The sequence below is a fragment of the Maylandia zebra genome, linkage group LG14 (genome assembly GCF_041146795.1).
Source record: "Maylandia zebra isolate NMK-2024a linkage group LG14, Mzebra_GT3a, whole genome shotgun sequence".
Classification (NCBI taxonomy): domain Eukaryota; kingdom Metazoa; phylum Chordata; class Actinopteri; order Cichliformes; family Cichlidae; genus Maylandia; species Maylandia zebra.
The window spans coordinates 8,109,905-8,124,068 of record NC_135180.1 but is presented as its reverse complement, the minus strand read 5'-3'; the positions used below and the strand labels follow the sequence as shown (position 1 = coordinate 8,124,068).

Here is a 14,164-nt window from a genome sequence, read left to right as displayed (position 1 = left end):
ACTGCTCAGTCAAGTTCTAATGGAGACATTGGAGAAGAAGAAAAGGAGACAGAGTAAACTGCAGAGAGAAAAAGGAGAGTGAGACGGGGTAGGGGGTGGGGGTGGGGGGCAGATAGCAATTTTGTTTTCTTCTCAAGTGCCCCAAGAGACGGTGAGGGGTCTTTGATGTGTTATGTTTCCGGTCTATACATCACTCTCACTCTCTTTCACGTTCCTTTCTTTGTCCTCTGGTTATTTCACATCTTCTGTCTCCTTTGTTTGTGTGTGTGGTTATTTCATTCATTCATTCCTTCCGTCTGTCAATTTGCATGAGGCAGAGAAACGGGAACGTGGAGGGATTAGGGAATACTCAACTTTTTGCTTTGCTACAAGCTAGGCGAGTCAGGAGTGCTCTCATCAAGTTTAATTTCTGCTTTGAAGTTTTTGGAGTTTGACACGTAACGATGCTGGATTTGTTGGGTGTTGTTACGCGTCATTGCAGACTCTATGGCTCTTTCTCCCTCTGTTCGCACACACAGCAAATGCACACAGAACAATGCTTTTTTGTCCGAGTCCAGCTGGCATCTTCTCATTATTAGCAGTCTACTTTCTCCCGCAAACTCGAATTATTTATTTCTTTGGGAAATAAATTGGATTTCATCATCATCTTGTCTGAATGCAGTTCGTCATACTCCTTGGGTCTTGGTTCAGCACTTAACTGGTAGAGAACAGCTGCTTGTTGAAGCAGACCCAGGTCTTGTCAGTCCTATAAATACAGCTTGTGTATTTTTACGCACCGTTGTTTTAGCTTTATTTAAACCAAGAATGGAAAAACACAGCAAAATCTATAATGAGCGTGACTCAGACACTCACACAAACAAAGCATTAATTCACCGGATGTTTCGGCAGGATGCACCGAGCTTTTTATTGCTTCTTGCAATGAAATTACGCGCTGCAGCTCTCGGACTACACACAGTGGTATCAGATTTCCAATAATGTAAAGTTATGTTGATTTTTTTTATTGAGCAAGTTGGAAAAATTGGCGAACAACGATATAAATTGCATTCAGAGCAGCAACACTGTTGTCAGACAGTGAAACAGAAAACCACACTGCACTGGAGTGAAAAAACTAAAATAAAATATAAAAAAAAAGCAAGGCTGTGTTAACGTGGGCATGTTTTTCATTCTAGTGAGACACTGAGGAGAGATTTTCATAGCATGCTGAAAGATTTCACTTGTTTACTTGCACACATTCCTACCATCCACTGTGGTGATTATGGTATATTAAAATTACCCCAACGTTTTCAGCGGAAGGTAATTCATCAGAAATTCGCCAGCGGAGCACTTTGACAAATGATGATTCTTTGCATTGAAATAAAAACTGAGCCTAATTGATTTGTATTGTCTGCATTCCCATTCGTGGTGTGTTGGTGCACTGATGTTACTGAAATAAGTCCACTGCTGGCTATGCATTTGGTAATTCTATTCATAAGGTAACTAAAAGATATTTTAATAATCTTCCTGCCAAACAAACCTTCTCTATGGGCTGATTCAATATTGTAGGCAGAAACCTTACCCCTACAATAAAATGTGATACACTCAATTAGCCCCCTCCAAAGTCACAAAATTCTTCCTGTAAAGCAAAACCCTTACCTCGTTTAGTTTTTGGCAACGTCACCTTTAAGCTTGTCTCTTTGCACACCTTTGGACCAATTCCGGCACTGACAGGTCACATCAGAAGTGATCCTTGGCATTAACATGGTGCACATTCTGTACATTCATGCAGATCTGCCATTCTGCCACATCCCAAAGACGTTTGCTGGACACAGTTCTGTCTCCCACGAGGGTCCATGAATTCCACTAACGTCACTTTTATGTTCATGAAAGCAGAGATGACTTTGTCTTTGTGACAAAGCATTGTCATGCTGCACGTACCTTTGGGAAGATGTTAGGTTATGACCATTTAGAGATGCACATAATCAGCAGCAGTACTCAGATAAACTGAGGCATTCAATCAACATTTGTCTGGTATTAGCAATGGCAGTGTGTGCCAAGGAAGCATTCCACACTCCATTACACCAGCAGCAGCCTGCAAGTAAAGCAAGAAAGGTCAGAGCCATGAAGCCATGCATTCTGAGCCTATTCTGAGTCTACCATGGGCAGCTTCAGCAGAAATCAGTTTGTCATTTAATTAGTTGTTTTGCAAAGAGTCCTTTTTAGGACCTTGTGCCCACTGTAGCTGTTGTTTTTGGCTAACAGGAGTCAGGTATTATAGCTCATCTGCCAGCATTAACAACCATATCATGGTGAAAGTTACATATTCATCCCCACTCTGCTGTTTGATGTGAACATTAGTTGAAGCTCCTGGCCTGCATCTATATAACTGTATGTAGGACACCTGTGCCGCCCAGCTGGTTGAATTTAAATTGTCTAAGCAGGTGTGCAGGGATTGATAATAAATAGGGATGGGTATCGTTTAGGTTTTATCCGATACCAGTACCAAACCAGTACTTTTGAAACGGTGCCGGTGCTTAAACGGTGCTCAAACCGGTGCTTAAAGAATGGAGAACACAAAATTGGTCCAAAAACCTCTCATGTTCAGCTTTTTTTTTGTAAAGAGATAACAATGTTAGCCTTTTCTGCAGCTATGGGGCATATATGGTATCACTCTTGGCTGGAAGCAGTGCTTAAACAATGGAAAAAACACAAACTTTGTCCAAATACCTCTCATGTTTAGCTGTTTTCCACTTTTTCTTTGGTCATTTTAGCGCTTTTGGCCAGGATGAAGAGAGTATCTGCCATCAAACAAGAAGACAGCCACATGTAACTACGACGGTGTTTGCTAGTTCACCTTACATGCATTAATTTAATAACGTGGTTAGCCTACTCAATGTAAATTACACACGAACAACATTAAGCTACTCACGCAGAGAAGAACGGCTGCTGCTGCCATCATCATCCTCATCATTTCTGCTACACTGGCAGGGCTAGGGGCCAGGACTCTCCTCTTCGGGTTCTTGGGGGATGTTGCTAACTCCGGGTCCGATAACAGGCAACCCACCCGCAGTAGATGTGCCCGGTGTGAGGTCTCGCAGCAAGCTATCAAATACAGCGCATTTCTCGGCTTTTAACAAAATGCTATACGTCGCCAGGTGTTTCATCAGATTCGAGGTGTTACCTCCTTTGCACAGTATCACCTTAAAGCACTTGTTGCAGGCTGCTGAGTTTGCATCTTTTGCTGTGAAGTACAGCCAGACTTTGACCGCTTCGCCTTGGGCATTTTTAATCTGTAGCTCTGCTCTAAAAGAACGTACGTATCTGGGCCCGCCTACTACGCTTGCAAAGGTAAAATGATTGGCTAGAATCCAAAGTGTGTGACATTTCAGGAAAAAAAAGCACCGAAATGTTATTGCCATAATGGCACCGGATACCGGTACCCATCCCTAATAATAAAGTGTATATTGGAGGTATTGGAAGCTTTTAACATCCACCAAACCAGGGTTAGGATCAGGTCCACATCTATACCATTATATAGATTTTTTTTATTTTTTTTTACCTGGCCAGATGGAAATCTCACAGAACTGTGAAACTCATAACCTTGTCTTCTTTGCATATCAACCCTAGATTTCCTGAATCCTTTTCCCTTTCATACTGCTTAATCTGATGGGGTCTGATATTTAAGATTAATAAAATGGAAGGTTGCTGTTGATGTTTTAGTCTTGTTTACAGAGGTGTTCTTACATCTAAATTACATCCATACATGATTTATTGAATTCACAGAACCTCTGCCTGCAGTTGTCCAGTTGAATTTTCTTTCTGGTATCTTCTAAAACCTTTTAATTTGGGAAAATACAAATATTTAGTGACTTTGAATGTTTAGAAAGAATCTAAACCATCAGCAGCTACTAAAATATTTTATCAAAATAGTTTTTTGCTTTGTTTTTCTCTGCTTGCCTAATGTCGTCACTTTGTTCACTCCTCCTTTATACCCTTAAGAGGGCTCTCCACCTGACATCACAAGCCGACTCAGTCAGCGTCCTCTTGGGCAAAAAACACCGCGCCATTTTCCCTTTTGAAGGCTGCAAGAGTAAATCACCCACTAGGTGCTCAGAGCTGTCTTTGAAATACTCCACAGCAAAAAGTGAAACGAAGCAGTAGTGTGCATGTGTATATGTCAGAGGGATTAGAACATGTGTGTGGCAGTGTACATAAGCGACTTTACATCTGGTAGTTGAGATTTAACCAGATTGGAAAAAAAAAACACTTTAAATTCCAACTGATGATGTACAAACCTCCGGGGGATGAATTCAGTATGAGTCTTGCAAACATATGAAATCGAGAAAACCCCACGATGCACAGTGGACCGCTGACATTAGAGCCACAGGGTGTTTGCACACGCTTCTTTATGTCCTCAAATCCTAACTAGCTAATCAACGTCGATGCAGTTAGTTTCAATCGTATATGCAGCACCATCAAAACCACAAACACATTATCCCCCTGCAATTCTGAGCACCGACTCAGCAGATCGACGTGCCGCATATGTGTTAAGCAGCTGTGCAGGATGATCACTGGTCGGCCAGATGTTGCATCTCACACCTAAATAACAGGGAAAATGGAATGGATTGATTAGAACTCCCATCTGCTGCGCTGGGATGGTGCTAATAAGCAGGCTGCAGAGTGCTCTTTCCTAGAGAGGGAGGTTACCGCCGGCAGAGTGTTCAAAGGCTGTCGCAGGTTGTATCAGAGGGGCCAAGAGAGGAAGAGGTGAAGCACGGCCCGGTGAGTTTTGAGAGGCAAAGCCTAAAGCCGACAAAAGGGGAACGACAGAGAGACAGATAGGCGGGAGAGGGCCGGTGCACTCAATTAAATTGCACAGCAGGACAGGGTAAATGGTCAAACATGCCGAAGAGTGCCGCAGTCAAGCATTTTTCAGAAGAGGTTAAACAGGTGATGTACTAATGCATTTCAGTCAGCGTTTAGTGGAGAGGAAAGCATTTAGTTTTCACTTCCCAAGCCAAGAATTAATGTACAAAGGGCTGTTTTTTTTCCCACACTAAATCACAAAGTGGAGGCAAGCTCTAATAGAAAACAAACATCCCTCTTAAATGAGACACTGTACTGCAATATTAATTTATTCGCCCACACAATGTGGTCTCGGGAGGTGAGGGAGGGTTTTGAGTTTACTAATTCTTACTGTAGTTAACGTCTGGTGAAAAATGAAAACCAAACAAAACACACCATAAACATCACCTCTGTCATTTAAAATCCCACGTATCCAAAATCAAGTCAGTTATTTCACCATTACTTGATTTACAAGTGTCAGTCAATCTGCTGTGTGCAACATATTTCACGCATTTCCTGTGATGAGAAGCAACTGGCAGCAGAATGAGATCAAAGGATGTTTTTTTCCTTGGTGAACAGGGAGCTTTGTATTCCCTGACAAAGAACAAAGTTAAAATGGTTTTCAGTATTGTGAGTCTATTTTTTGTGCAAGTCGATGACATAAAGGCTGTTCTTTTTTTTTTCTTTGGTTGTCTCCTGTTGACACTAACGCACATCATCAGATGCTGTAACCATCTCTAGCCTGTTGTTCTTGTTTTGAACTGATGTTTTCTGAGTCAGGTCATTAAAAAAATATGCACAATACACAGCAAATGCACAAAGCATAAATATTGTGTCTTAAAATGTTTTCTCATCATAGTAAAAAGAAAGTACACCCTGTTTATATTCTGAGGTTGAAAATGGTAAATATAAGTGCAGACTCTTACTGCTTCCATTCAGAGCGTAAGTAGCAGCCAGGTCCTGTTAATTAAATGTACTTGATTAAGTGCTCATGAGCAAGTGTGAGCACCTCTATAAAAGCGGTTTTGGCAGTTTGTTGGTCTGCAGCATTCAGGTGTGTGTTAACACAAGGACACAAGACATCAGCAATGATCTTAGAGGCACAGTTGTTGCTGCTCATCAACACAGATGATGTCAAACTCAACCACTCCAAGGTCAGACTGTGAATAATATTTAAATTCTAAATAAATAATGATGGCATATAATGTCTTGTGTTGTTAAAAGCATCTAATTTGAGAACCAGCAAAGACTAAATTAATTTTTTATTATGTCCTGATATGTAAAACCTTAGTTGTGACTGAGAGCGTATTTTCTTTTTACCATGACTGCATACAGGGTACAACAACCTGAGCATGCACTGGGCAAATATCAGAAATGATGAAATAAAAGCAGTCCCTGTTTTCATGTTTAATGAAGAAAAGCTTGTTTTGAATAACAGAATGTTTGATGAAGAAAAGTGTGCGTTTGAAGCTTCTTCCGATTTACTTTTATCATTTGGAGATACAAACCTGCATTCATTTATAAATCTACCCTAAACTTGCTGCACTCCTGTAGCCTCACAGCAGCATTCCCACTTCTCTCTTCATGGTTTAAGGTCAGAACTATTTTGTTTCATCTAAACAAAGTCTGTGCTGCCAATATTCATCAAGCTTTTTCTAGCTCTGTGATGAATGATTTCACTCTTGGAAAAAATCCATAGACGCTTTCTTCGTGCAGTATCCTTCACACTGTCACTGTCACTCGTGTCAACAAATAATCCACGTGTCAGCTCCCATGCGCTACCGTGACTATTTTTCAATTCAAAGTTGCATGGGGGGCTAATTGTACATGAAATGATTTTCCCCAAAGGCCACCTTATCCGTTCCTCCTAACAGCTGCTGCTGCTTGTGTTTCTTTTACGTTCAGTAGCCTGCTCATGCTCCTCTACTTGTACTGAGTTTCATGAACGTTCACCTCTCTTCTTGGAGGAGCTTCTTTTTCACGTGGTGCCATATTCTATTAAAAACACCCAAGGCAGAAACCTGAGCAAACAGTAATTGAAACTAGCTCTCATCATGCTGATGGTTTTGCTGATACCTTTACACTTTGTACATCTTAGATGGTGCACTGTTTAAGCTGCTTTACAGATACTGAATACATGCAAGCTGCTTTGGAACCCACTTTCAATCTAGCTCAGGGATGTCAAACTCATTTTTTATTATCATGGGCCACATAAAACCCACTTTGATGTTAAGTGGGCGGGACCAAAGAAACTCACCTTTCTGTCAGTCTAAGTAGGTTTAACTACACATTAACTAACCATTGTAGAAAACCAAATTCCCTATTATTGTAGAACCTTTCTGTCCTGTAATAGTTCATTTATTTCTTCATTACTTTGGTGTAGTGTAACCAGCCATGGGTCCAGTCCAAAGTTTATACACTCCTTCACATTTTCCTGTGCCATCCATAGGGCCAGATTGGAGTCTGTGCTGGACCGATTCTTGTCCCCCAGCCTTGTGTTTGGCACTTCTCATCAAGATCCTTTTTTTATGCTGTCTCTGACTGTCATATCTCTTGTCATGCCTTATCTGTTCTATATGTGTGAGTCTTATTGGCAAATATAAATTAGTGCAGAAGGAAAGTCTTTCGGCTGTAGGGGTCCAAAGCCATGATTTTATAAACCTGCTTGTGCAATTAGCCTTAAATAGAAATTACATTTTGTAACAACTTGCTGCAGGTGGACTCCTAGATTCTACTTTGAGATATGTATTTTTAATTGCTGTTTTTTAATAATACATAGGATCAAATGCACTTTTAAATTAATGATTACCATTCCTGTAAAATGCTAGTTATCAAAATGTCTACAAGTAAAAAGATATTAAAAAACTCCATTTTAATTTCAGACGGTGTCCTGAAACAGTGGTAATAAGTTCATATTTAATGTAATCACAGCAAGGCAGCAGTGAAGTGTTACTTAAAACAGAAAAATGATTCAGGATACTCGTGACTTTCCTGAATAACCTTTTAATCCAAGCTCCATTTATCTCTCTGGGTTTTCCTCTCAGATATGCGATAAGGAGTGGCATTACTATGTCATCAATGTGGAGTTCCCAGTGGTGACGCTCTATGTGGACGGAGTGACCTATGACCCCTACCTGGTGACGGACGACTGGCCCATCCACCCCTCACAGATTGATGTTCAGCTCACAGTGGGTGCCTGCTGGCAAGGTGAGCAGCCAAAGCTGATGATGATACCAGAGAGCGGTGCAGGTATTCAGTTAATGTTCTTCAACAGAATTCATTCATCTTGAGGGCAATTTTAAAAAAGTGCAACTGAAACGAAAGTTTTAATATGAAGGTCACTGTAATTTGAAGTATTTTGAGAATCCTCCTGCTGCTTCTATACGTGAGAAGGTTCAGGGATAACACTGCTGAAGTATTTGCACTGAGGGAGTCACCGAGTGTGGAACGTGTTCTTTGGCCTTGAATGAACAATGTAATTAAGAAGAGCACTTAGTCTGCCTCTGACAAATGACTGAACGAGTGTGAATGAAGGCGTACAATTAAACTGTCCTCTAAACTGATAGCTGCCACTAATTGCATAAGGGTAGAAGAGAGAGGATTTTTTTTGCATGCTGCTGATTTGATAGCCCAAATGAGAATGCTCAGTGATGCTTAGCCTTACATAAAGATGGCTCTCAATGTGGGGAGCAGCAGCAGGTCATCATGTGTGGCTTTCATTTGTATTCATCCTCCTTTACTCCACCTCCCTCTCCCATTTTTTTTCATTGAACACTGTAGGCCTTCAGGAAGATTAAAGGGGCCTTGAATAGTAGAGGGAGTTCAGAGACTATTTGTGCTTTCCTTGTTGGGGCCAAAGTCTCAGTCGTGTATTGTAAAGGCAGTACTAAAATCTGAACATAAGCCATTAGCGACATAAATAGCCTTTTCAAAGCACAGAGTTAAGTATCCAGTATGTTGATTGCAAACATGCTTGCAAAGTTGCGCTCGTCTGTTGTCTAACTCGCCCGGTTTGGGCTGTAAATGTGTTTTCAGAGCAAAAGAAAAAGAAGGAACGTGAACACTTACTGATGTGCAGTAGCATGTCTTTGCTTATTATAGCTGCTAACTGATGGGCTTTACAGAAACAGTCGGATGCTGATAGAGAGTTCAGGCAGGATATAATATGATGGAGTGTGGTGGCACAGTAAATAAAAACAAATTTGTCAGCTCTAAGTGCTCCACTGATATTCTGGAGTATTTAATTCAATGTAATGATTTAATTTCATGGTTCATAAGTCTTAACTGGTCGGTCAGCATTGTCTAGAAATGGATTCTGTCCTGACTTCAGCAAATTGATTTAATCTAGAATTATTGTGTTACATACAGTCACCCAAATAAGCCATTCTAGTTGTTGTAACAAGGTCTGTAGTGTTGCTACATGTGCTTCAGACTGATTAAACTCATTAACAGGTGATCATGGTCTGCTTTTAGAGAGCCTGGTAAAACACCAACGTGAAAAATACTTACTGTGTGTACACACTGTGTGCGTTAACACTCATTCTTTTTGCAAATCAGTTGCAGAATTAACCAAACAACCAGCCTAAGGACAAAAATCATGCTTCTTAGTTTGTTATTATTTGTTGTTTAGTGTAAATTGCCCAACATTAGTTCGAGATCACCGTGAAGTTAAGATCAGCTGCATTGCTGCCAGTTTACCTGATCTTAGCACCATCTTAGCATTCTGCATGGCTCAGTTGTGACCATTCGGCACATCCATTTGGCAAATGTAATGTAGCTCTCTATTTTAGTTGCTTTAGCCTGCATTGAGCTGCTATGCATCTGCAAGCCACCCCAGCTCTTCCCTTATATCCCATATCTGAATGAATCAGTGTTATGTTGTCTTGATGCCTGCTCTATTCTGTGTTTGGATCTTGCTGTTGGGGTTCCTCCCTGCAAAAACCGACTCCCGCACATGGAGATACCAATACAAATCGAAACAGCCTGGACTATTATATGCTGGGATGATTTATCCTCATTCTGAGATTTGGGATCTTTCTCTATGAAGACGTTATGTCTGGGTGAGCACTAAGCAGCATCCGCCCCTTCTGCACATGCACACACAAAGGCGTGTGATGGTTGCTGCTGGATGAATGCACGGTTAAACTAGCTTCAACTTCAGTAGAAAAAATAGTTCCTGTTCTGTTGTGGTCTGAAATACTTATACACTTCAGTTGGACAATTTACATAAACTATAATACTTTTGGCTTTCCACTCCTCAACAGTTAATGCATGCTGAACTTTAATCCCTCATCCTTACTGTGAGTGAAAAAGAAAACAAAACTATATGTTAACCATCTTAAAATCAGACTTATTGAAACTACAGACTGCACTGTATTAATGGAGGTATGATTCTTTGTGAGTGGTGGTGGTGAGGGAGGTTAGTTCTAGTAACAGATTCGTGACTTTCTATGTGCAAAAATACTGTGCAGGTGTTTATAAGGCTATGTTTACAGTTCAGGACTGTCTGATATGATGACAGGATCTTTCCAGGTGGATCTGCATTCATTGAAATGAGTGAGAGGCCTGTGCTGTGAATGAACAGCTAACGTCTAAGTGCAAAACCTTTAATATGCAAAGACAGATATAGATGGTATTAGTCTCATGGTTAAAATCAGTCTTAAACCTAGAATCCATTGGCCATTACTGTGCATAAGACAAAATCTTTCCTGCTAGCCTGCTAGTGAAACAACAAAGCTTATTTGGCTGCACATCTGCCTGCCTTTTTTCCACACTCTCCTATTTTCTAATAAAAATGTTTCCCCCCCATCAAACCCTTTGCTTCCACCTTGGAGAGTAAGTGCTGGCTGTGTACTCCTCACACAGTCAATCTATATTTACCCTCTGACCTGACGGAGGGTGTTCATGTTCGGAAGTATGTAACAGCCAGATAGCAAAGAGCAACACGCTCATCCTGCCTCGTTCTCTTCGTTCTTCAAGTGTGTAATCACACACCGTTGGTCTGCCTCTGGAGCTCCCCTCCTCACAGCGGTAAACATGCAGGAAGTAATTTTGATGATTTGCACTGCTGAGCCATAAATATATCTGTATGTAGAGTGTATTGAATAAATACAGGCTCACAGGTGTTGATACTCATACATTATAAGTGTAGAGCTAAACGAGGGAGCCACATCTTTCATATTTACACTTAAGTAATGATCCTGTTTCCAGCTCACCCATGCCTCTCCACCTCATCTGTTGTTTTCGAAACGACGCAAATAAAAAAGAGTGAAGATCTATACGGCTGCACATATCGGGCAAAGAGAGCTGACGCCACATAAAGACCAGTCTCTGTAAAGTGGAATGATCAGTTATTTTATCACCCGTGTCATTCCTGCTCTGAAGCATCTCAGTAATCCCCTCTCCTCTGCTTTTCCGTTTTTATCCTCTGTCTGGGATCCTTAATGGTTTCTCTGGCTGCGGCCTAAATTGATAACATCTGTCAGCGTGGGACTAAGTGGAAAGGTGGACATCCTAAGAGAAGGCAGGGGAAGAAAAACGTAACTGAGCATGGGAGTGAGAATAAGGGAAGCGTGAAGTAAAAGGAAACTATGGCTTTGGCATAATTTGGTGTCTGTTAATCCAAATGTGACTTTGTGGTTTTATGAGATAGACTGAAGTCGCCTGACAGCCTGGCACTTGGCAGGGCATCAGCCAGCACGTATAAAGACATGGCTGTGGTTGTGGTAATTTAACTGAACTGGAGTGGAGTAACATGGAGTGACTTGATGTCAGTGTGGCCCTGTCACTCCACACAGTAAAATGTGAATACACTTACAGGTGATTGGTGTCAGGAATACTAATAATAATAGACTGTATACAGTGATCCAGTAACAACCACTACTTTCCTGTCAAGCTTGTAGTTCTGTACAACACATAACACAGTTTAAAGTGACACGCTTGACACATTTACCTCTTAATGGCCCCGGTGGTTAATTTATGTCAGTTTACAACAGCTGCTGAACATTTTCATCAGCTTGCTTAAGGACAATCATCATAAAAAGATGAGTTGGGGTTAGTATCTTGCCCAAGGATACTTGACATGCAGACTGGAGGAGCCAGGGATTGAACCACCAACCTTCCGATCAGTAGGTGACCAGCTCTACCTCCTGAGCTATAGCCACTCCTAGTGTACACTTGGTAATTACTTGAGGCTAAAAGTATAGAAGCACCTGTCTCAATGAATGAGGCATTAAGGTAAAAAGACAATTTGCTTGATTATTGTCACTTAACATGTTATACTTAGAGGCTTCTAGGAAGTCAAATGTCACACAGACACCATCTTCATTGCCACAGACACCATATATTTCGATTCAGGCTTCAGAACAGCCAGCAGATTTGCTCTTCAAATAAATATGCTACACTATATAAGCTTATATTCTGCTTGTGTGTAGCTGGTTTGACAAGCCTAAGCAATTACAAAAAGGTATATGTCTAAAGCTTGACAAGACAATTGCAGTTCTTTGAGTAGAAAATAGTTTGAAAAGAACATTTTCAAAAGTCTGTTTCCTGCTTGCTTTTTCCAAACTCTTCCATTAACTTTCGAGTAGGTGTATGGGAGCATTTGTCATACAAGCATGACTGGGGACTTGCACCTAAATTCATGAACTGGACAGTAAGCTGAAGAGTTAGGGGGTAAGAATTTTTATATCTACCCCTCTATTTCCCACTTCCTAGTCAAGAAAAAGGCTTCATCTGTTTCTCATCTAAGAAGGCAGGCGAGCAGATGACAAGCAGCTGGGTTGATAAGATCCCCCGGGTAGATCACATCAACTGGTAGGACTCTGTTGTCTGCCCCGTGGGTGATAAGGGAGCTCTGTCTGAGTAGTCACTGTGCACAATGTAGCTGCAGGTCAGCAATCATAGCCTCCCTGACTTGAAGGGCTGGATTCACTGCTCCCCATTTCTGTCATGTTTTCTCACCAGGAGAGCGAGGCATGATAAAGTGTTTCCAGTAGTGGTCAGTTGTGTCTCCATCTGTGCTGACTGAGCCATTCAAGAGCTAAATGCATCACTTAAGACAGTAATAAATGTGCCGTTACAATTAGAAGGTACTGGGCGACCCCCAAAGGAAAGTTTATCATCATAAAAGTAAAAAGAGTTTTCAAGAGTGTGGAGGTCTATTGTATTGAAATTGAAATGGAAATAGACGTACTCTCCTGCTTCTGGTTTTTCCTCTCTGGCCTATGATGACTTAATAAGAACAAAAAAATTACTTGTAGTTATTAAGACAAAGAAGAAGCGCTAAATGAGCACGAGTCTCCACCAAGGCAGCTCATTCCCTTTCTTTAAAGCTGTAACTCATTTTGGGATCAACTTGAGAGAAAGGCAGATGTGAAATGTAAAAGTGAGGTCAGAGGTCAAATGTGAAACGATATTTGAATGCAAACTATAATGTGATATTTAGAATCCACTACTACCAATACAAACAAAGGCAGTAAAATTTTAATTATAGTTTAAAGATAAAAGCCATTTTATGAAAGCTTGATCCTATTTGACATTGAAGAAGAGGTCCGAGGTCCATCATAGTGATGTGATACAAACAATGGCAGTAAGAAACATAGTTTTAAACAGCTCTGGATATCATTATTATCACTTTGACCTTCAGATCAATGCTTTGACCTTAAAGGAGAGGTCAGAGGTCAAATGTAACATGACCTTTGAAATCTTTAAACATTAGCTACTACATCCTGAAAACACACACCACATAGTTTCTAATTTATGAGGCTTTTTTTTTTAGCAATAAATCAGTGAGTTGACCTTAAAGACTTTGGTGGATGTCAGCCAAAATGTAACAGATTTAACACCCCCACTAAATTGATCAGAATTCATTCAATCAATTACATAAACGCTGCCAAAAACATAACCTCCTTGGCAGAGGTAAGTATGGCTGGCGTAAGGACAGTATATCCAGGGGGAGTTTTCATTTTTGTAGATGACTCTTATTTTTGTCAAATCCAGTAATACTTGTGCACTGGAGCCTTGCATGAAAGCTAATACATTTGCCACAGCTGTTCACTCATCAAACTTTGAGGTCCTGAAGGTTGAGCATGAATGTGTCTTGTCCTTCAACAGACACAGGCGTGTCCTGATAAACACACGGCGACCATCGCAGACAAATGTTATTGTCAGTACTTTGGCCTTTAACATCTATAGCCCAAAGGGCTGCCAATTCCTTCATATTACCCTGCAGATTGTGCCACTGACACCTACCTGCAGCAGTTTCACAGCAGGGATCCGTAGTACTCAACTGCTGCAGTATACCTGCTTTAAAAATTTCAGAGCTAGTTCAGTCATTAGGAAG

General features: G+C 40.9%; 1 protein-coding gene across 1 annotated transcript in view; it reads left to right on the top strand.

Moving 5' to 3' along the window:
* Positions 1-14,164, top strand: part of LOC101468731 (calsyntenin-2) — a 328,728-nt gene that overhangs the window by 279,975 nt on the left and 34,589 nt on the right. Inside the window, exon 9 of the mRNA XM_004562808.6 lies at positions 7,866-8,028. Within this exon, the coding sequence (XP_004562865.1) occupies positions 7,866-8,028 (163 nt within the window). The remainder of the gene's footprint in view (positions 1-7,865; positions 8,029-14,164) is intronic.